Raw genomic sequence first — 21299 nt, forward strand, 5'->3', positions numbered from 1 at the left:
TGACTTTGGGAAACTTAATCTCTCTATGCCTCAATTTCCTCCCTGTAAAATGGGGATGATAAAGGCGATAACTCCTACCTCATAAAGTTGTCTGAGGATAAAATGAAAACACCTGCAAATCACTTAGAATAATGCCCAAGACTAAATATCCTAGCTATTAGTATAGATTAATAGCTACCATTCATTGAGGGCCTAATATGTACCAGGCACAACGTCAGGTGCCTTGGAATAACTTCCTCCATTCTCACCATCACATCTGGGGGTAACAATTTTAATCCCCATTTTACAGATAAGGAAACAAACCCAGAGTAATTGGCCACAGTTTGGAGGGCTGGATTATTTTAATCTTAGTTTCTTACATGCACTTGGGAAATAGCATGCTTTGTGCTCCTGCCTGATAGACGGTTGGTTTGGGTTTTTTGGGATTTTTTTGTTTTTTAGGGGGAGGGGGTGCAGAGAGTGGGTCACAGCCTGAGTGGAAGCTCTGGCCACAAGTCCTGGCTCACACCTCCTCTTCTTCCTTCGTAGTACAGGCGGGAGATACAACCCAAGCGAAACACATCTATCCGCTGGGGGATGGAGGGGCGCAGACTTGCTCAGACCCCGAGGGTTCGCGCTGAGCCCCCTCCCTTCCCGCAGCCCGCATAAGGAGCCGTCTGTTCGCGGCTGAATAAACAAGCGGGGGAAGCAGCACCGGGCCCCCTGCCCCCCGGCCCGACCCCCGCACAATGCGCCTTTCTCCGAGGAGACGCAGCCCGGCGCCGTCGGAGCGCGCGGAGTCTGGCCTCCCCTCCCCCTGGCGGCACAGCAAGACCCACAAACCGATCCGGTGGAAACCAAAAAAAAATTTTTTTTTTAAGAAAAAGAAAACAAAAAGGAAATCCAACAAAGAACCGAGCGCAGCACGCAGCGAGGGCGTGCGGACCTCGCGCGCCCCTCCGTCTCCTGCAATCGGCTTCTCGTCCAGGCGAGGCCAGCTCGAGCGCAGCGCTGGGAGCCCGCCAGCGCCCCCTCCTCGACAGCCCAAGGCCCCGGGGCCCCGAGGCTGCGCAGCCCTGGCGCCCCGACGGCGCACGCAGGGCACAGTCCGCGGGGCCGCGCCCCTGCCCGGCTCCCGGCCACCGGCGGCCCTCACTTCTGGGTGGCCAGCTGGTTCTCCAGATCCTCCAGGCGCGCCGTCAGCTGGGCCAGTGAGCGGTTAAGGAAGCCGCTGAAGGTCTCGGGGGTCCTACACCTCCCCTCCAGCCCGGGCCCCCGACCCGCAAAAGGATATGGTTCTGGGTCAGCTTCTCGAGCGCCCCCAGCGTGCGGCCCTGGAACTCCACGAGGCTTTCGCATTCGCACAGGCTCCGAAGCTCTGTACCCGCGCCGATGCCCTCCTCTGCCAGGCAGGCACAGAGAGTCAGGGGAATGAGAATCTGCAGGGGGATGAGCCGGCCCTGGCAAGGGCCCCCCATACACCCCCACCCGCCTGTGGCTGAGTATGTGGCCTCGGATTCAAACAGACCTGGGATGAATACCAGCTAGGCGGCTGTGAGATCCGGCAAAGCCCCCTCGACCTTTCTAACTCCGAGTTTCCTTGTCCGTAAAAATGGATACAATGAGAAAACCTATTCACTGGATGGTGCTGAGAATTCTATGAGGGGTGTGTGTGTGTGTGTGTGTGTGTGTGTGTGTGTGTGTACATCTTGGAGGAGTATTTACCAAACCTTAATGCGCATTGAAATCACCAGATCTTATTAAAATATAGATTCTGATTCTGAATGGTGAAGGAGCTGAGGCCCCACATTTCTAATAAGCTACCGGGTGATGCTGATGCTGCGTCTGTGGACCACACTTTGTAGCAAGAGTCCAAATGACAGCAGCACTCTCCAAATGAAACTTCGTGCAGTGATGGGAACGTTCTGTTTCTGGTCTGTCCAGTGGCATAGCCACAAGCCACATGCAGCTATTTGACATTTGAAATCTGGCTAGTGTGATTAAGGAACTAAAATTTTTAACTTTTTAAAGTAATTTAAATTAAGTGGGCACATGTAACTAGTAACTGCCTTATTAAATAGGGAATATCTAGTGTACTGCCTAGCTCAGCTATACACTTTATTGTATATTTCAATCAGACCAGCAATTCTCAAAGTGTGGTCCCTGGACCAGCACTGTTAGGATCACCTAGAAAGTTATCAGAAATGCAGATTATCAGACTCCACCTCAGACCTACTGACTCAGAAACTCTGGGGATGGAGGCCAGCAATTGGTGTTTTAACAAACCATCCAGGTGAATCTGATGCATACGGATGTTTAAAAACCACTAATCCAAAGAAACAAACAAAAAAACCACTGATCCAAGTCTGTCTCCACACACATTTCAACATTTCTGAAATCAAAATATGTGCCTTACAATTAAATTTGTAAGTCTCTTAGCAGTACATAAAATAATGGAGAATCTTACAATAAATGGTATTGTAGATTTCACCAAATTTTGTAAACATCTGTCCTTTTTAATATGACAGCTCAATGCCTGGTGCTTGGCCTTCACAAAAGAGTTGCTCTTATGATTTAAGAGTGATTTCTTAGTCTAATTGGACCTTAGTAAATTGTTGTATGATATGTGTCATCAATGGTATCAATAACAGTCCTAACTTGACACCTGGGGTGACCAAGGGCAGAGAAGGGGAAAGAACTGCCCAAGGTCATTTGGCCAATTGGTGAAGAGCCTCAACCACAGTCTTCTCTTAGAATTTTAGAGAAATCTGCAAGTGTGCAAGCATGGGCAGCCAACACCCTCCCCTGTTACAGAAGAGGGAAGTTATGGTAGAGGTGGAGGTTAAGTGACTTGCCCAAAGTCACACTGTGGGGGATGTAAGAGGACAGGAAGGGCCCAGAAAGAGCAGCTAATCCAGTGCCTCTACAATACCCTATCTGAATTAGCCTGGAGAGAGTGAGTGAGAGAGAGAGAGAGAGAGAGAGAAGTAGGTAGGTGTATATGTGTGTATATGCAGCACATACATACACGTGTATACACATGTATGTGTCTATACATATATATGTATGTTAATAAAACTACTTTTTAAACCAGATTCTCTAGGCCAGCCCAGCCCTCCTGAACCTAGCTCTGGACAGGGCCTGGTAATGTGAGTCACATCTCTGGCCTGGGTTAGAGTCTAAAGACTCTGTGGTAAAAATTACCCCCGAGAAGTTCCCTATATGACCTATAAAGTACAGTACATGAGGTTTGAAGCCTGCTTCTCTTTCACAGATAGAGTTGTTCCTTTTTCCTCACCTGAGCACCAGATGAAGTAGATGGATTGAATTTATGGGCAATATTGTCGAAAAAAATACATGTCTTTGCATACTTGCCCCTTACCAGGTCTGTATAGTTGAATTCCAACAAGTTAAAGGAATATATGATGTGACTCTGCTAACAAGGAATCTGACATGCTCTTGAAAAAGTTTCCTCAAATTACTGTGAACACCCACTAATTTCAGGGGCAGGTAGCCAGCCTGGTCTAGTGCTTAACTTCCATGAACATCCTCAGGAACCACCTCAGGGTCCTGTTCAATTACGAAATCTGATTCATTAGGTCTGGAAAGCTCTAGAAATGCTGTAGTTCTAACATGACAACCCTGCCACTGGTCCACGGACTACTACTTGTTACTTGGGGTAACAAGGCTCTGTCTAGGGAGTCCAACCCCAGGCTATAGCTCTTCCAAGCAGATAGGGTTGAATAGGAGGGGGAAAGATCGGAGGCTGGGCACTGAGTGAAGTTGGACGTGCTCACCCGGGCAGATACTGCCTCTGAGGTTCTCCAGCAGGTGCGTCATGGTGCCAAAGTCGGGGGAGTAGGACACGTGCAGCTCCGCGGGCTCGGAGGCGATTTGGCGCAGCTCCTCCTCCACCGCCTTGCCCACGCCCACGGCGTACATGACGATGCCTACCCGGGGTGAAGGACATGGGGCGTCACAGGCCTCAGGAAAGATCCCCCACCCCCCACGCCCAACCCAACCCCTGGCCGGTGCATCCCGCACCAAGCCCACCTTCCTCCTTGGCGCGCCTTGCCCACACCGAGATGTCATCCTGGGAGCGGCCGTCTGTGAAGACCAGGCCCACGCGAGGCACATTGAGGGCGCGGGGCCGTGCGCCCTGCGCCTCGGAGAAGCTATGCTCCACCATGTGGCGCAGCGCCAGCCCTGTCATGGTCCCACGCTCCATGTATTCCACGGCCAGGACCGCCTGCTTGACCTCGGCCGCGGTGCCGTAGCGGCCCAGCGGGAACTCGGTGCGCACGCGGCTCGAGAACTGCACCAGTCCCACGCGCGTGCCCTCGGGGGACACGTCCAGGAAGTCCACGATCTGGTTCACAAAGCGTTTCACCAGCTCGAAATTCTGCGGGCGCACGCTCTTGGAGCCATCGACGAGCAGAACCAGGTCCACGTGGCCTTCCCGGCACCCTACAGGGAGGAGAGCTTGGGCTGGGGCCAGATCCTGGCCTGGCAGCAGCCATCCACCTGCCTGCTCATTCACCAACACTTATCATATAACATGTGAGTGCTTCCTGTGCCAGGCACTGTACTAAATAATAATTATGGTAATCATGATACATAAATAAAACATTATAACAATAATAAATTTATGAACACTAATATATATTGAAAATATATGCTGTTAATATATAAACAATCACAATAATAAACAAAAACATAATTCCTTGACAGCGTACCATGTGCCAGATACTGGGCTAGGGCTAGGTGCTTTATACATTTTCTCTCAATCCTCCCAATAATCGTGGGTATTATCCCCACTTAATATAACCTTAGGTTCTGAAGGATAAAGTAATTTGCTCCAGACTCCATAGCCAGTAGTGGCTGAGCAGGATTTGAAGCCAGATCTGTCTGACCGCAGAATCCATGCTCCTAAATCACTCTACAATGTTACCTCCTCTGTTCTGAATCAGGGATTTGGCTAGGCCCTGAAGGAGGTTTAACAATAAATGAACACAATTCTGATCCTAAGGAAATCAGGACAGAACAGAGCAGTCAGACATGCCATATGCCACAGCCAAAGAAGGTGCTAGAATAGAGGGGCATATAGGGAGCCCAAGGTAAGAATAAGTCACTCGTCCTGGAGTTGAAGAGGAAGGTTGCAAAGAGGTGGTAACATTTGATTTGTCCTTCCAAGAGTGAGCAGGAGTTCTCCAAGGTGGGAAGGGACATGCTGGATGGTGGGAGGAGCACATGCAGAGAGGCACGAAAGCTGGGAGCTGTCAGCACGCTCTGGAAAGGGCCGACCAGTATGGCTAAAATGTTCAAGTGTGCTAGGGAACCTGCTGACGGGGTTGGCTGAGATGAGGTGAGGTGGTGGTTTCAACATTTTGACCACATCCCACAGTAACAATAACAACAATAATACAATATGACACACTTTGTATGGTCGCATATAATTAAGTTTCATTAAATAATACTCTTTCCACATGCAGTAAGCTCTATTTTCTCCTTTAAAAAAAAAAAACTAATTTGATTTCATTACCCACTAATGTGGCTGCACTCACCATCTAAAAAACTCAGGGGTAACGCATCTGAACTCAGGGGTAGGCACTGGCAAGCCCAGAAGACTCTCGAGCAAGGGAGAAATAAGATCAAATGTGTACTTTTGATATTAACCGTGGCAGCAGGGTAGAGGATCGAGGGGAAAAAGATGGAGGCAGGACCTGGCACGCCCTCCATCCCCCACCCCCCCATCACCAGCACACACACATTCACAGCACAGCCTTGGGCCATGGCAAGGGCAGAATCAAGGATGCGGAGAACCCTCCCACCCATCACTCACGGTTGCAGCTTTTGCCATCTGCCTGGAGTTGCTGGCCCTCAGGGCACAGGCAGCGGTAAGAGAGGCCCTCACTCACACACTGGAACTCACAACCATGGTCTACACCATTGCAAAGGTCCCGGGCTTAATGGAGAGATAAATCAGGATGAGTCAAGGTGGACTCTGCCAGCCAAGATCCCTTGCCCCTCCGCACAAACACAGGAGACCCCTCCTCACCCTGACAGCTCCTCCCATCCGGCAGCAAGTCGTGGCCCTCTCTGCAGCGGCACCGTGGCCCACCAAAGGTGCTGACACACTCATGCTGGCAGCTGTGGTTCCCAAAGCCGCAGTGGTCAATGGCTGGTGGGAAGGAAGAGAGAGAGCAAGTGTCACTTCCAATTGGAGCCATTGGGGATGGCTGGAGCACCGTCCAGGGTGCTAGTGGTGGGGCCTGCTCACCCCTGCAGCTTCTCTGGTCCTGCTGGAGTACAAAGCCAGCTCGGCAGCGACAGAAATAGGAGCCTGGGGAGCTGATGCAGTGGTGCTCACAGCCATGGGTCCCTCCAGTGCACAGGTCAATGGCTGAGGAAGAGGTGAGGTCAGCATATGCTCTGGGGCTGCACTCCTCAGCCCAGACAGAACAATCCTCTGAGGAGCTTTTTACAAATACCTATGCCTGGCTGGGCCCCAACCCTCAAGAGCCTGACTTAATTAGTCTGTGGTCATACACAGGCATCTCTATAAGCACAGGCCTCCTTCCTAGTGGGCCAGTTGTTCCTCCCTGCTACCATTCAAGGCCCAGCTGCACCCCAACATGCCTGTTACTAAGCCACGCATAAGAACAAGAAGCCGGGCAGCCCGGGTGGCTCAGCAGTTTAGCACCGCCTTCAGCCCAGGGCATGATCCTGGAGACACGGGATCAAGTCCCACGTTGGGCTCCCTGCATGGAGCCTGCTTCTCCCTCCGCCTGTGTCTCTGCCTCTCTCTCTCTCCTCTCTGTGTATTCTCATGAATAAATAAATAAAACCTTTAAAAAAAAAAAGAACCCACAATTGTAGAAGACAGGGCCCCTGCCCTCAAGATGGTCACTGACTTCAGAGGAGGGCCAGGCTCTGCCGCTCTACTTACTGAGCCTCCATTTCCTCATCTGCAAAATGGGAATATAATGGAGGAGTGCAATCGCTATTTACAACTTCCTTCTAGGGAGGACAAACTATTGCCTCCCTAGAAGGAATGAGTATCAAGCTGAGTATCTTGATGGTTTAGATGTGCAAAGATGACCCCAGAGCTGAGCTGGAAAATAGGGACTGGAGAGATGTAGATTGCCCTGCACACAAAAAAGTGAGAATTTGGGGTTCCTAGAAAAGATATGGAAATAGAGAGAGAAAGAACAGGAGAGATAGTGTGAGCATGAGTACTTGTGTGGGCTGAGGTTACCAGTGAAAAATCACCTGTAATGTGGTGACAGAGGACTTCAGGGATCAAGGGTGTCTAATACTTAATTATTAATATTAGGTGTTTCTTTTGTGTGTTTGTTTGACTTTAGTAGATGTAACACACACCTCTGTCCACCCCCCATCTTTAGTAAAATAGACATATGCACGACTTACGTATGCACACATCTGCCCTTGTGTGCACAAGTGTGCAAACCAAGGAAGACGCTGATTTACATGCATAGAACAAGAACAGCATGTGCGGGCTGAGAAATTAATTGAGGAGCCATAAATTGAATGAATTCAGCAGAAGCTCAGAGTGAGGGGTGACCATAGAATGTAAGCACTTAGGGAATTCCCAGAGATGTTACGGATAGATTCAAATGTTCACAGGTCATTGCATGAGGCTTCAAGCCAGCCTTTTCTAAGTTCCAGAAACAAAAGGACCCCAGCCAACATGTGCATTACTGGGAACACAAGACTTCATTTCCCCAGTTGTCGTGAGATTGAGAGATGATGTATGTAAAGCTTCAAGTGCATTGTCTAATGCTACATCGGCACTCCGCGAATGGTAGCTGCAGTCATGGTCAAAGGAGTGGACACACATACACACAACAAAGCAAATCCCAATTGTATAAGGAAGATATAATGTGCCATACCCTTTCAGAAGACAAAAATGAAGAACCAGGTCTTGAGGCATTTGCAGGTGCAGAGAGAACCAGCAAGGGCAGCCCAGAAAGAGCTGAGATGCAGAAGCAGAAAGGAGCAGTGTATTTGGAGGGTGGGGTGGGGTATGGAGACCCTAACTGGAGACCCCAACAGTGAGTGCCTAAGTAACAGAAACAGTAGGAAGATCTGGATGTGAGAATTCACGAACAAGTTTAGGAGGCATATTGGGGCCATGTAGGAGACATGCCTGAAATAAAAGAGAGAACATCGCAGATAGCACACTTACTGTGAGGTCAAGACTTCACCAAGGAATTGTGTAACCCCAGGCAATACCCTCCCTCAGACCCATAGAATAAGAGCACTGAACTTTTACTTCCTTTTTTTTTTTTTTTTTAACTTTTACTTCCAAAGGCCCTTCCAGACTCATTGGTCTGATGCTGGGGCAATGGGGAGCCACAGAAGGCTCAGGAGCAGTGAGACAGTAGGGGAGGGGCAGCTCTCACCCAAACAGCTCTTGTTATCTTCAGCTAGCTGGTAGCCAGGATTGCAGGCACAGCGGAACGTGCCTGGGGTGCTGACACATTGGTGCTGGCAGCCGTGTCGTCCCTCAGCACACAAGTCCTTTCCTGAGAACACACAACAGTAGAATCAGCAAGGGACAGATGGGCAGAAACCTCCAACAAGAAAAAGCTGGGTGGGGTCAGAGACAGGCACCAACCAAGCTCAAGTACAGCTTTAGATGGGACAAGATTCATTTGAGAGGGCCAATCCAGATAAGGGGGCTTAGGGAAAGAACAGGGCCTGGGCAGCCCCTATGAATAGGCTCAGAAGGGGTCACCGGGCTAGACGCGTCAATGGGATAGGGCAGGAATGCACAGGGGTAAGGTGGGGGCGGGGGGGGGGAAGAGGTACTAAATCAAGGTGGGTGAAATAATTCAAGGTGTGACTAGCACAGACCTTCAGCATTGTGGGAGGGACTAAAATGAGAGTGGGCGGAGCCATGCCCAGGTGGGCGGAGCCATGCCCAGGTGGGCGGGGCATGACTCTGCGGAGGGAGGGGTGCGATTGCTCGAAGCTTTGAAAGGAGGTGCTTTCTGTGTTGAGGGGCACTTTTAGGTTTGGCCTTAGGCCTGTGGTAAGCCACAGCAGCTCATCCGGGTGAGCAGGCACGCTAAACGTTGCTCCTCGTGGGCGAAACCTAGCAAAAGTGGGCGGAGCTGGAAGTTGACCCAGCAGCCCAGCGCCGCTCCACTACCTACCCGGTGGGCGGGGCTAGCGCTAGAGTGGGCGGAGCCTCGGGGGAGGAGGGTCGACATTTACGCGGCGGGAAGGGGCCTGCAGGCGGCTGGGGAGTGCGCGCCTCGCTCCGGCGCTCCCCTAACTCACCACACAGCCGCCCCCGGAACTGCTGGCCAAACTCCTGGATGAGATTGAAGGACTCAACGAGGAAGACGTGCTCGTCCAGCGGGGGAGACGCCATGGCGCGCAGGGAGCCCACGTCGGCGCGCTGCACCCCCACGGCGTAGATCTCGATGCCGCGGGCGCGCGCCTGCGCCGCCACCTCAGCCACGCGGTCCTGGGGCCGCCCATCCGTCACGATGACAGCGATGCGCGGCACGCGGGCCTCCGGAGGGCGCGCGCCCTCGGCCACGCTGAAGGCCACGTTCATGGCGTACTGGATCGCCAGCCCGGTCATGGTGCCCTGGGCTAGCGGCACCAGCGCGCGGATGGCGCGCTCCATATCCTCTCGGCGGGAGAAGGCGCCGAGCGGGAAGACGCTCTGCACTTGACTCGAGTACTGGATCACGCCGACGCGCGTGGCATTGGGCCCCACGTCCAGGCCGCGGAGGAGGCCCACCAGGAACTGCCGCATGGTCTCGAACTCAAAGGGGCGCACGCTGCGCGAGCTGTCAATCACGAACACCAAATCCAGGGGCCCCGTCCGACACCTGGGACCTACGAGGAGATAGATCAAGGAAGGACTTTCCGAGGTCCGCAAAACCTCATCTTGGAGGAGACCCCCAGGGAGACCCAGGGCGAAATGATGCTATCCTGGCGTTAACAGCGGCTAGCGCAGAATTAACCTAGCAAATGAGAATTAGTAGATACATTCGCCCACCCAGCATTCGCTAAGGGCCTGAGCCAGATTTCCCTAATTCTCTACCCTACAGCTCTTAGGGCTATCCCGAAGAGGCATTCTCCATCCGGAGGGGGTGGGGGGTGGGCGAAGGGGTATGGTAAACTCGACTGCCTATAGCGACCAGGCCGGCAACATAAATGAATGAGCTGTTTGGGCTAGGCTGGCGGACTCGCGTATCCCTCCTCCAGCCAAACGTTGCCATGCAGCCATGTGGACCCCAAGTTAACAGATCCTTGGATTTTTTTTCAAGAGAAGTTCCAAGTCGGGATTTGTATGTGAAGTCTCCTGATTTTTCAATTAACTGTTAAAAATTAAACACCAAGCAGACAATTTTGCATGAGCCCAACGTTGTTACCTCTAAGCCACATCCCACAGGAAAGGAAATTGAGTAACAGAGAGGTGAAACTGTGAACTGGAACCCAGCCCCTTCATGATTTCAGAGCCTTTGCTTTTTCTCTCTTCAGCAGACCTAGCTGGATGCAAACTGGCAATCAGCTTTTGCTCCCTTTCCCCTATTGGTGAGGGCTGAGCCCCGCTCACCTGCAAACTGGGACAGGGTTTCCCAGGGCTGGAGGAGAAACAGCAACACGGGCAGTGGCCAGCACAGAAGGCCCCTCATGGCGCTTGGGGGACAGAGGACAGAAGTGTCAGAGCCTGGAGAGTGCAAGGAAAATAGCAAAGCAATAGTATTTACAGGACTCTTATTCTGGGAAATACAAGGAATTCTACTTTTTTTTTTTTTTTAAATATGACATTTGAAAAGAAAGGCTCCCCTGAAAGAAAAAAACAAAATGAATGAAAAAGGAAAAAAAAAAAAGCCTTTATAAATACCAAGCGCAGTGTTAAATGCTTTTCATGCACTGGGATATTTAATCCTCTGCAATTCTATGAGACTAAGACTGTCATTGTTCCCATTGTAGAGATGAGGAAACAGGCTCAGAAAAGGTAAGCCGTGGTACCCAAAGTCGCCTGGCAAGAAAGTGGCTGGCCAAGATACAATCCTATGCTTAAGAGGTTCCAAAGACCAGCGGCGCGTTTCGCGCGCCCTCCGCCTGGGATAATCTCTGCAGACGCAAGCCAGTCATTCCCCACCTCGACCCTCCCCTCCTCACCCGGGGCTCTTCCGTGTGGCTGTCCTTCCAGCACGTACGCACACACTCAGACATGCACCGCCCAGCCGCCGGCCGCCGGGGAGAGCCGCGCCCTCTCGCGGGGTTGGGGGGCAGAGGACGCGCAGCACGTTGGCCAAAACCCACCGCCCAAGTTTGGCGCCTCCACTTCCCTCCTGCTCTCAGGAGAAGCCGCCAGAGGGCGTCCTCCTGGGTCTGGCTGCGTTGGTTAGGTAGCCGTGGGAAGCCCACATCTGCCTAGCAGGTGCCCCTGCCCAGAGCAAACAGTGGCCGGGAGCCCCGAGGCCTTGGAGATAAGCCCGGGGCAGGATATATCCCGCACAAGGGCCTAGGAGCAGGGGCGCGCAGCGTTCGGGGGACGGCTGCATCGGATGCGCCCGGAAGGCGGCGAGTGAGGCCGGAGTGCGGCCATGGACCCTGTACGCGCAACAGGTGAGCGCTCACTCTTCCACCGCCCTTGGCGACGCCCCTTGATAATCCCGAAGGCTTCCCGTGTACAGATGGGAAAATTGAGGTCCAGGAAGGTTGCCCGCCCAGCTGCGAAGGAACTTGCGACTAGAACCCGGGACTCCTGGCTCCGCTTCTTCCTTTTGGGCTGCCCGGCTGCCTAGCAACCTGGCTCCTAGGAGTCACTAAGCCTCTTTTCCTTACATTCACTCCCACTGCTCCGTACCCCGCCCCCCCCCCCCAAGCTGCGTTAGCCATTTTTCTGTTGCTTGTTTCCTGGCAGAGGGGACCAGCTGCCCAAACCCAACCGCAGCCCCTCTACCCCCTCCCCCAGTTCCGTGAATGGGCCTATTCTGAGCAAGGTCGGGTGCCTGCAGCTCACTCACTCCAGGCGGCCTTTCCATCCTCTCCGCCTTAGCCTTTCAGGCCTGGTAGGACAAAAATCCCTCTGGCAGGGCCAGTGGTGGGAGGGAGGTTTCCTAAGCCAGATGTGCCAGCTGCTGCTGGAAACGGGAGGGCGCAGAATGCCTTCCCTAGCGTGGGCCAGAGGCAGGGCCAGCACCTCTGGAGGGACATGGGGGTAAAGACACAAGGAGCCTTTGCCACCTCCCATTCTTTCCCACCTGCCCAAGCCTCTGGGCCCCCAAATCCTGATTACAATTACCCCGATCCTGCTCTTGGCCTGAGCCAACCTCTGGCCTGGCACCCCACCCCCCACCCCAGGAATCCTAGAAAGTCAAAATAGCAACTGCCTCAAAGTCCATCACCTTCCCAACCCCCTCATTCTGTGGAGGTACAGACGAGGTCCAGAGAGTAGCCTCTTGCCCAGGGTCACACAGCACAGCAACGTGGTGACAGGTCTGACCCTAGAACACCGAGCTCCTCTGAGGGGTTAATCCTAAATTTACAAAGATTTGGAAAGGGTGGAGAGGCTGGGCTCCAAAGGGAAGAGAGGTCTGTGAATAACTCCTCAAGAGTTGGCCAAAGACTAAACACCGTGGGGATGTTCCTGGCGGTCCCTCGAGGGAGGAGATTAAGGGGAAAGTCCACCTCCCACCCCTCCCCCCCACCCCGTGGTGGCCTCGTTGGTGGGGGCTCAACTTGGAAAGGACCCCACAGCAGGGAAGAAGGGCACTGCAGGTCAGATGGGGGCACCGTTAGTGGTTCAGTGGCGGTTACAGACGGTCGCCTGATCGCCCTGACGCCTGCTCCCCCCGCAGACCCCTCAGCGCCCCCAGGCCCTTTGACTCACCTGAGCCTGCCCGACAGCTCGGAGGCGCGGCCGCAGAGCGGAGCCGACGGGCGGAGCCTCCCCGGCAATTGGACCAGGTAACGGCGCAGGCACCGTGCCCAAGCCGGGGACTGCTAGGCGGCTGGAGCGAGCGGAGGCGGCGGCCGCATTTAACCCGGGGCCCGCAGTGGGGCGGGGGGGCGCGGGCTGCGACCCCTCCCACCGGGCAGGGAGCGATCCCCTTTCCTCCGAGGGCTGGGGCGGGGCCAGCGCGGCGCCCCTGCTCCTGCCACCCCGGGAGCCGGCGGCGCGAGCGGCGGGGCCGGAATTCGGCTCCCGGCGGGAGGCTGGGCGGCTCCGCTCTCCGCCGGAATGCGCCCGACGCCTCCGAGGCTCTTCCCTGAGTAGAGAGCCCCAAGGGGCGGAGCGGGGCCTGGCTCCGACGGCTGCTGCCTGGCCCCGCTTCCGAGGGCGCGGCCGGGCTCCTGCCCTCCGCCGCCCCCTGCAGGAGTGAGGAGAGGGCCTGGGCTCTGGTCCGGCGCAAAGGGTGAAGGGTTCAGAGGGGCCGCCGCAGGGCTCACGGCTCCCCGGGCTCCACCCGGTGGTCCCTCAAATCTCTGCCCTCCCGGACGCCTCCACCTGATCTCTGCGATTGCTCAAGTCTTGGGCCCCCCTACCACCCTTGCTCCTCAAAAATTACGAGGCCCCTAGACTCTGGTCCACTCCCCTGATTATGGGGGCCCTGTAATCAACGGAAGAAAAGCTACGACAGTAACAGGTCCCTTCTCTTGGGAGAAAAGGGGTTAGGAGAGCTGATTGACCCCAGAAGGGCTCAAATGTTCTCCCCCAGGATCCTAGGGACACTGTTTGGGGGCGCTTGCATGTTTGCAGGCTTCTGAGGGCAGGCAAGAGAGGACTCTGGTTTAGGGGGTGCAGCAAAACTCCTCTCCCCAGCATCAAGATGTCACTGGGGTGGGCCCCCTCAAATTGCAAGGAAACCAAGCACCCTCACAGGATGCTATCTCCATCCCAAGGCCAGCACAAGTGTGGCTTTTGTGGGGCCTCTCCCCAGTGCTTCAAGCTGCAGTGGGCATGGTGCCAGACCTGCGGAGTAGTGCCTGGGTGGTCCCAGTGGGCTCCGTGCAGGCCTCATTAAGTACCAGGCAGCCTAAATATTTAACCCACGACTTACACCCAAATCCTCTCTCTTGCCTAACATTCCCGCTCCCTGACCTGGAGGGGGGGGGTCAGAACTAAATTAGCCCCTCCCCCCCCATTCCTTTCATTCAACCTGCTTGCTAGGCTCCATGCCACCTCTCCCCTTAACAATCACTGCTGCCCAGCGTCGGCCTCCCCATTCCCAGGTCCTCCCCAGAGCTCGTCCCTGTCCTGAGGGAAGGCGTGCGCCAGTGCCTGAGGCAACAGTGTGAGCAGACGGTGCGGATCCTGCATGCCAAAGTGGCCCAGAAATCATATGGAAATGAGAAGCGGTAGGTGCCTCAGCGGCCCCTCCAAGTGGGCACCTTTCGGCTCTCTGCTTGCTTCCTGGTTCAGTGCCTTTTAGGACCCTGCCCCGAGCCGCCACTCTGGTCTATATGGAACCTCCCTGTGAATCTACAGTCCCCATTCACTCACTTATTCACGCATTCATTCCTTCTTTCATTCAACAACTACTTACTGGGTGTTTATCAGGTGCCAGGCTTGTCTGGGTTGTGCTGAGCCCTGGACATACAGTGCCAGAAGACACATGTTCTCAAGGCATCTTCACTGTAGTGTGGAAGAGACAGGCAACAAACTCCCCACAAATCAGTATGCAGGAGCCTTCCAGCTTGAAGAGCTAGTAGAGTCATAGAACAGCGTCATGGAGCAAAAACTGAGTTAGAGGCACTCTAGCTAGAAAGGTCAACACGATGGACAGGCCTTTTAAGTAGGTGACATTTGATCTGAGACTTGAATGTGAAAGAGAAGCCAGACAAGAGAAAATCCAGGAGACATGTGTTCCAATTAGAAAGAAAAGAAAAGGGACACCTGGGTGGCTCAGCAGTTGAGCATCTGCCTTTGGCTCAGGGCATGATCCTGGAGTCCCGGGATCAAGTCCCACATCAGGCTCCCTGCATGGAGCCTGCTTCTCCCTCTGCCTGTGTCTCTGCCTCTCTGTGTGTCTCTCATGAATAAATAAAATCTTAAAAAAAAAAGGAAAGAAAGAAAGAAAGAAAGAAAGAAAGAAAGAAAGAAAGAAAGAAAGAAAGAAAGAAAGAAAGAAAGAAAGAAAAAAGAAAGAAAAGAAAAGAAAATGCACACACCTTGAGGCTGTACCGGCTTGGCCTGTTCTGGTACCAAAGAAGTCAGTGGGGCTGGAATTAGGAAAGGAGAGAGATGTTGCAGGAAATAAAGTTGAAGAGGTAAGCAGAGGCCCATCATGTGAGGACTTTCAGTTTAAACCACTGGAGGATTTTAGGAAAACAGGTAACGTGATTGATGCGTGCTTTAAAAGAAAAGACAGTGTGACTGCTTTGTGCAAAGTAGGTGGAAGAGGGTAGGGAGTGGAAGCATCTGGAGCCTGGGAAGGCTGATGCTGTGGTCCAGGCAAAAATGATGGCAGTTGGGACTAACGTGGAGGTGGTAAGAGACTGGTGGGTTTTGGATGTGTTTTGAATGTGGAGAAGAAGGACTGACTACAGGGGTTGAGTGAAGCGAATGATAGAACGTTTAGAGGTTAATGGGGTCCACAGTCATGGAGAAGCCTGGGCAGGGCGGTGGGAAAGGTGGAGGAGCAATCAAAGATCCTGCCCAATTTATGCTGCCTTTGAGATATCCACAGCCGGTCAAGTGGAGATGGACGTGTGAGTCCAGCGCTTGCTTGCATGTCTCCGCAGATTCTTCTGTCCCCCGCCCTGTGTCTACCTCGCAGGTCCCGGATGGAGGGTGAAGCCAGTGCAGGGCCAAGGTGAGGTGGACTGCTGGGCTGCCGGGCGCCTCCTGTTGCCGGGGGACCCACAGCGCACTGGGGCCCGGGAGCCGGGCGGGTCGCAGGCGCGGTGTAGCCGCGCCCCCTGGCGGCGACAACTCGGTTTGCCTGGCACCTGACTCCCAAGAGCGCGCTCGCGTCCCTTTCCAGGCCACCAGGCAGGGGAAACCGGGCCCACGGTCTGCGGTTACATGGGACTGGACGGTGCGTCCGGCAGCGCCGCCGAGACGCAGAAGTTGAATTTTGAAGAGCAGCCGGATTCCAGGGTGAGAGCGCACGGGACAGGGTCCGACTCCTGCTCCCATCCTTGCCCCTCCCCGGGTGAGGAGGGCTCATTTACACACACACACACACACACACACACACACACACACGCACGCACGCGCGCGCACACACCATCCCCGCAGAAGCCAAGAGATAGAAAGGCGGGAGGGCCGGCTTCTGCCTCGAGGGTAAGCCCGGGAGCTGGGATCGCGCTGCTTCAGGTCACGTCTGATGGGGCAGACGTCAGAGAACTGGTGGCGGAGGGTGGGAGCGAGACGACCCCCGGGCCTGTTCACCCCGCAGGAATTCGGGTGCGCCAAGACCCTGTACATCTCGGACGCAGACAAGAGGAAGCACTTCCGTCTGGTGCTACGGCTGGTGCATCGAGGGGGCCGGGAGCTGGGCACCTTCCACAGCCGCCTCATCAAGGTCATCTCGAAGCCCTCGCAGAAGAAGCAGTCCCTGAAAAACACGGACCGTGAGCCGGGCGGGGCGGGGCGGGGCGGGGCGGGGCCACCAGGCCGAGCTGGGGAGGGCGGAGGCTTCGACGGGACGGGTGGGGCCGGGGTGGGAGAGGTGGAGTCTGAGCCGGGAGAGGGGCGGGGTCTGGGGGAGCGGGAGTTGGGGCGGAGTCCGGGGCGGGGTCCGAGGTCCCAGACCCCGCAGAAAGGAAAGGGCCCCCACCCCCCCACTCCCCCCACCCCCGACACTAGACCCTGGAAGGGGGCGTCCAGAGCAGACAAAAATGACTGGCAGGTGCTGTGCTAAAGACAGATTCAAAGTGACAATTTAAAAAAAAAAAGTGACAATAAAAGGGCAGAGGACATTTAGTCAAAAAAATACCTATTCAGTACCTGATGTAGGCCTGGCTCTATGCGAGATGCCGGATCCCTGTAAAATAAGGAAGAATGTCTGTTTTGGAGGAACCCACAGCCTAGCAGGGGAGAGAGACACACATCGCTTATCCAAGAGACATTCTGAAATAAGTACTGCCCTGGGTGCCAAGGGACAAATCTCAGGACTAGGGGTTTTGAGGATGGGGGACAGGGCCTGAATAACAATGATACCACCACTACCCTCACAGGGAGGTGGGGGAAGACACAGAGGAAGGTGGAGCTTTCCCGGCAGACATTAGCACGAATCATCCTATTTGATATTCATGTCCCTCTGAAGTAGGTACTGTCACTGTTCCTATGTCAGGAATGAGGAAAACGTGGTCTAGAACATTCATCCATTCATTTAATGAGATATTTGGGCCTATCACCATCCAGGTAACTTGGCTCAGATTGCTCAGCTAGGAAGAGACCCAGTCAGAATTTGAACTTGAGTCAGTGTGACTCCAGAGCCCAGCTCCTACCCCTATATCATATTTACTTTCTGTATGTTAAAAGCCCCATAGAACGTCTCAGACCCAGGCAGTGCTCTGTCTGGCCCTTGATATCAGGTAAGTGGTATCGTGTGATGGTTAGGAGCACAGATTCTGGAGCCAGGTGGCCTGAGTTTGAATCCTGGCTCTGCCACTTGCTAGCCATGCAATGTGGAACAAGTTGCTCTCTTAAGTAGAGATAATATCTACCCCAGAGCACTGCTGAGAGAATCAAATGGGCTAATTAAGACATATAAAGCATTTAAAACCATACCTAACACACAACAAACATTAGCTATCATCATTATCCGGTGGATGAGAACTTGGACTAAGTATAAATTGAGCACGTACAGTATGCCTAGCACCCGGAGGGGACAGAGGGAGATGACCCAGTGCTTGCTCCCCGGGTGGTCAAAACTCGGTCAGAAAACAAAACCACAGCTCTGAGTATGTATGATAAACTGGAAGAGGTCAGTGTCAAGCCCTAGAAATTTCACACTGCTATTTCACACCGCATGGTCTTTGTCTATGCAGCCCCCTAAGCAACTCCTACCTACTTCCTGCTCCCCAGCTGAGAGTATAACCTCCTCCAGGAAGCCCTCCTTCACCCAGCCCTTACCACATCTTTTTGAAAATTTATATTTATGTCCCTCCTCTCCAAGACTGCAAACTCCTTCCGAGCAAAACTGAGTCTAATTCACTCTTTGGTCCCCAGTACCCAGCACAGTTCCTGCCTAAAGGGAGGCATTTAGTGAATAGTTGGTAATATAATTTGTCGATCCGAAGGGTACCCAGGCAGCAAAAAGGAACAGGCAAAAGTGCAAAAGCAGAACTACAGCAGGTGCTAGGTAAATGACCGTGAAATAGGCCCAGTGTGTCTAGGCCAGTGAGCATATAAGGTGACTGACCCAGGGGACAGAGGACCAGAAATTGTCTGGCAAGTACAAGGAGCCAGCCTGGGTGCTGATTTCTTCTCCCCTCACAGTGTGTATATCCTCGGGCTCAAAGGTCTCCCTCTTCAACCGCCTGCGCTCCCAGACTGTCTCCACGCGTTACCTGTCTGTGGAGGACGGGGCCTTCGTGGCCAGCGCGCGCCAGTGGGCTGCCTTCACACTCCACCTGGGTAACCAGAGCAGCAGGCCTGGGGCTGGGCGCTTCATATGCATTAATTCATTTCATCTTCACTATAACCTCTCAAGAAGAGTAAACTTTGCTCACGGAATTGAGGCTTGCCAAAAGTCCTAGTGAACCTGCAACTAGTCTAAGCCATTCTGGCGCCAATGTCCAACCCTTTCCCCTCATCACAGACCCACCCCAGGAGCAAACATTTTTCAAGGACCCCTCGAGGATGAGAACTTTCAGCCTTCAGCTGTCTCCCTGCATGCTGACCCTACCCACAAGACCCATATGTGATGCAGGGTGGGGCCAGAGGCAAGGAGGGCAGGGTTTGGGGCAGAAGCTTGGAACCCCTGAAACTTTCCTTCCTTCTCTTCCCTCTTTTTACTCCAGCTGATGAACACTGTTCCCAGGGGGACTTCCCGCCTCGAGAGGGCTATGTCCGCTATGGCTCCCTGGTGCAACTTGTCTGCACTGTCACAGGCATCACATTACCTCCAATGGTATGAGAAGGGAGGGCATACCTGGGGGGGGAGGGGGATCCCTACAGACCCATGCAGAAGGTATGATCCACAAGAGCAGGACTGGAGGGTGAGGGCCCAAGTCATGAAGATACCTGTTCTCATTCTGGATACTTAGGATTCTGAATGGAGGTAAAGGGTTGGTGAGGGGTGGGGGGCGTGGAAGGAACCTGCCAGTGCCCACATGGCTATTATATAGCTGAAAGTTGGCTGGGAAGACAGCTTCTGGCCACCCAGGCACCTGGCTGCCATGCTTCCTACCACCTTTTCTGTTGTAGATCATCCGCAAAGTAGCCAAACAGTGCGCACTCCTCGACGTGGATGAGCCCATCTCCCAATTGCACAAGTGTGCATTCCAGTTTCCTGGTGATTCTCCTGGAGGGGTTGGCACTTACTTATGTCTCGCTACAGACAAGGTGGTGCAGTTCCAGGTGAGGGGTAGAGAGTGTTGGCATCAAGCATCCTAGAAAGTCAGAACACAGAGAACATAGATCATAAGATCCCTATTATCATCATCATCATCATGGCTGCTGCTTACTGAGCAATACTGCTTTCCATGCAGTATTCGAATTGTAGACTATCAGGACCCAAGGATGAAGAAAAAATAGTAATATTATTGAGCCATGCTTCTTCCCAAAGGGTATTAGAGTCCTAGAATGTTGTGAGATAAGACTATAAAATGAAAGTAAAAATAGTAATAAGTAGAAGTATTGAGTATTATTGTGTAAAGAGCATTAGAACCATAAAATGGTAAGCAATAGAATTGTAGAATGTGGAAAATTGTTATTATTATTATATAACTCCAAAAAGAATATTGTCATAGAATGTTGAGATAAAATCACAATATGTAGAAAATAACATTATTATTGAGCAATATTCCCTCCCAAAGAATTTTAAAATAGTAGAAGAGAATTGCACACTGCTAAAAAATAGAAGTCTAGAATCCTAATAGGCCTTTAGAAACCAGCTGGTTCAGTGAATGTACTTACCTCTGGGAACTTAAGGGTCTTGTCCAAGCTCACAGGACAGGTAAAGCTTGGAGCCTAGGAGGGAACCCCAGAATGCAGAAGCTCAGGCTCTGTGCTGGCTCCCCAGTGCTGGGGGGCCACCATCCCCTCGGGTCTCCTCCCAGGCCTCTCCCTGCCCCAAGGAGTCGAACAGGGCTCTGCTCAACGACAGCTCTTGCTGGACCATCATTGGCACAGAGTCAGTGGAGTTCTCCTTCAGCACCAGCCTGGCGTGGACCCGGGAACCAGTCACTCCAGTACCCCTCATCAGCACCCTGGAGGTGAATCTGGGCACTGGTGGACGCAGGCCGGTGGGGATCTGACTGGGGGAGGGGTGCTCAGAACAGGTGCTAGGAAAACCTAGGCTCTCCGCCACGGCACCTGCTCCCTCCTCCCCTAGCTGAGCGGTGGGGGCGACGTGGCCACGCTGGAGCTTCACGGTGAGAACTTCCACGCGGGGCTCAAGGTGTGGTTTGGGGACGTGGAGGCCGAAACCATGTACAGGTATAGGGGGCGCCTCTCTTGGGCCGCGGGGGCGTGGGGACGGGGCAGGTACCTGTCATCGGTGTCACTGCAGCCCTAACCTCGACGCCACCCCAGGAGCCCGCGGTCCCTGGTGTGCGTGGTACCCGACATAGCTGCCTTCGGCAGCGACTGGCGCTGGCTGCGCACCCCCATCACGGTGCCCGTGAGCCTGGTGCGCGCCGACGGCCTCTTCTACCCCAGCGCCTTCTCCTTCACCTACACCCCGGAGTACAGCGCGCGGCCGGGCCCCCCGGGCGCCCTCGAGCCCGCCACGGACGCCGACGCGCTCCTCGAGAGCATCCACCACGAGTTCACGCGCACCAACTTCCACCTCTTCATCCAAACTTAGCTCCGCCCGCGCCTGGCCCGGAGCCGGTTTTTGGGGTCCCAGGCCCTGCCCCCTGCCCCTTTGCTGTGAAGACCAAAGCTTGGGTGGGGGAAGGCTGTCGCCATAGAAACTGTCACCGACTCATTTTTATACACCCAAGAGGACACGACCTGAGTGATGCTATGATGCCTGTGTCCAGACACGAGTGTGACTCTCCCTGTGTTTGTCCAACTCACTCTTCAAATCAAGCAATCGGTACCAGTCAACCTGTACCAGTCTCTCTCCCCCAGTAACTTTGCATGTCGCCCTACATGTGTGTGCTTATCCCTCCAACTGTGTCTCTCTCTGCTTCTC

The 21299-nt window shown here is 53.8% G+C and overlaps 2 protein-coding genes across 8 annotated transcripts; one reads left to right on the plus strand and one right to left on the minus strand.

The window, feature by feature from the left end:
• Positions 1 to 322: 322 nt before the first annotated feature.
• On the minus strand, positions 323 to 13160 carry MATN4 (matrilin 4). Of its 6 annotated transcripts, none has more exons than XM_038572438.1 (12): positions 12872 to 13160; positions 10583 to 10665; positions 9289 to 9858; positions 8406 to 8528; positions 6260 to 6382; positions 6038 to 6160; positions 5822 to 5944; positions 5544 to 5546; positions 4033 to 4446; positions 3777 to 3929; positions 1274 to 1381; positions 323 to 1190 (listed from the first exon to the last, which is right to left on the minus strand). In XM_038572438.1, exons 2-12 carry the CDS (start codon positions 10659 to 10661, stop codon positions 1132 to 1134), a joined length of 1878 nt encoding a protein of 625 aa, XP_038428366.1. In that variant the 5' UTR covers positions 10662 to 10665; positions 12872 to 13160; the 3' UTR covers positions 323 to 1131. The 6 variants fall into 6 exon arrangements, with proteins under 6 accessions (XP_038428366.1, XP_038428364.1, XP_038428367.1 ...); XM_038572436.1 differs by having other exon boundaries at positions 10583 to 10696; positions 12872 to 13159; XM_038572439.1 differs by lacking the exon at positions 12872 to 13160 and adding an exon at positions 11155 to 11301.
• On the plus strand, positions 11313 to 21299 carry RBPJL (recombination signal binding protein for immunoglobulin kappa J region like). 2 transcript variants are annotated; one of them, XR_005377914.1, is made up of 12 exons: positions 11313 to 11604; positions 12840 to 12948; positions 14215 to 14340; positions 15727 to 15797; positions 15969 to 16084; positions 16386 to 16560; positions 18434 to 18571; positions 18958 to 19067; positions 19364 to 19516; positions 20181 to 20373; positions 20493 to 20596; positions 20693 to 20833. XR_005377914.1 is itself a non-coding variant. In XM_038572442.1 (12 exons), exons 1-12 carry the CDS (start codon positions 11583 to 11585, stop codon positions 20964 to 20966), a joined length of 1554 nt encoding a protein of 517 aa, XP_038428370.1. In that variant the 5' UTR covers positions 11341 to 11582; the 3' UTR covers positions 20967 to 21299. The 2 variants fall into 2 exon arrangements, 1 of the variants encoding a protein (XP_038428370.1); XM_038572442.1 differs by having other exon boundaries at positions 11341 to 11604; positions 20218 to 20373; positions 20693 to 21299.

This window comes from Canis lupus, chromosome 24 (assembly GCF_011100685.1).
Source record: "Canis lupus familiaris isolate Mischka breed German Shepherd chromosome 24, alternate assembly UU_Cfam_GSD_1.0, whole genome shotgun sequence".
NCBI classification, from domain to species: Eukaryota; Metazoa; Chordata; class Mammalia; order Carnivora; family Canidae; genus Canis; species Canis lupus.

What these genes read in the sequence shown, in the direction of transcription:
- MATN4 (XM_038572438.1), bottom strand. Translation starts at nt 10,661, where the DNA reads ATGAGGGGCCTTCTGTGCTGGCCACTGCCCGTGTTGCTGTTTCTCCTC. An exon ending in GTTCCGGGGGCGGCTGTGTG is followed by an intron (nt 8,529 to 9,288) that starts GTGAGTTAGGGG and finishes GTGTGTTCTCAG; the next exon opens with GAAAGGACTTGTGTGCTGAG. An exon ending in CGAGAAGCTGACCCAGAACC is followed by an intron (nt 1,191 to 1,273) that starts ATATCCTTTTGC and finishes TTAACCGCTCAC; the next exon opens with TGGCCCAGCTGACGGCGCGC.
- RBPJL (XM_038572442.1), top strand. Translation starts at nt 11,583, where the DNA reads ATGGACCCTGTACGCGCAACAG. An exon ending in AAGAGCAGCCGGATTCCAGG is followed by an intron (nt 16,085 to 16,385) that starts GTGAGAGCGCAC and finishes TTCACCCCGCAG; the next exon opens with GAATTCGGGTGCGCCAAGAC. An exon ending in GTCCCTGAAAAACACGGACC is followed by an intron (nt 16,561 to 18,433) that starts GTGAGCCGGGCG and finishes CTCCCCTCACAG; the next exon opens with TGTGTATATCCTCGGGCTCA.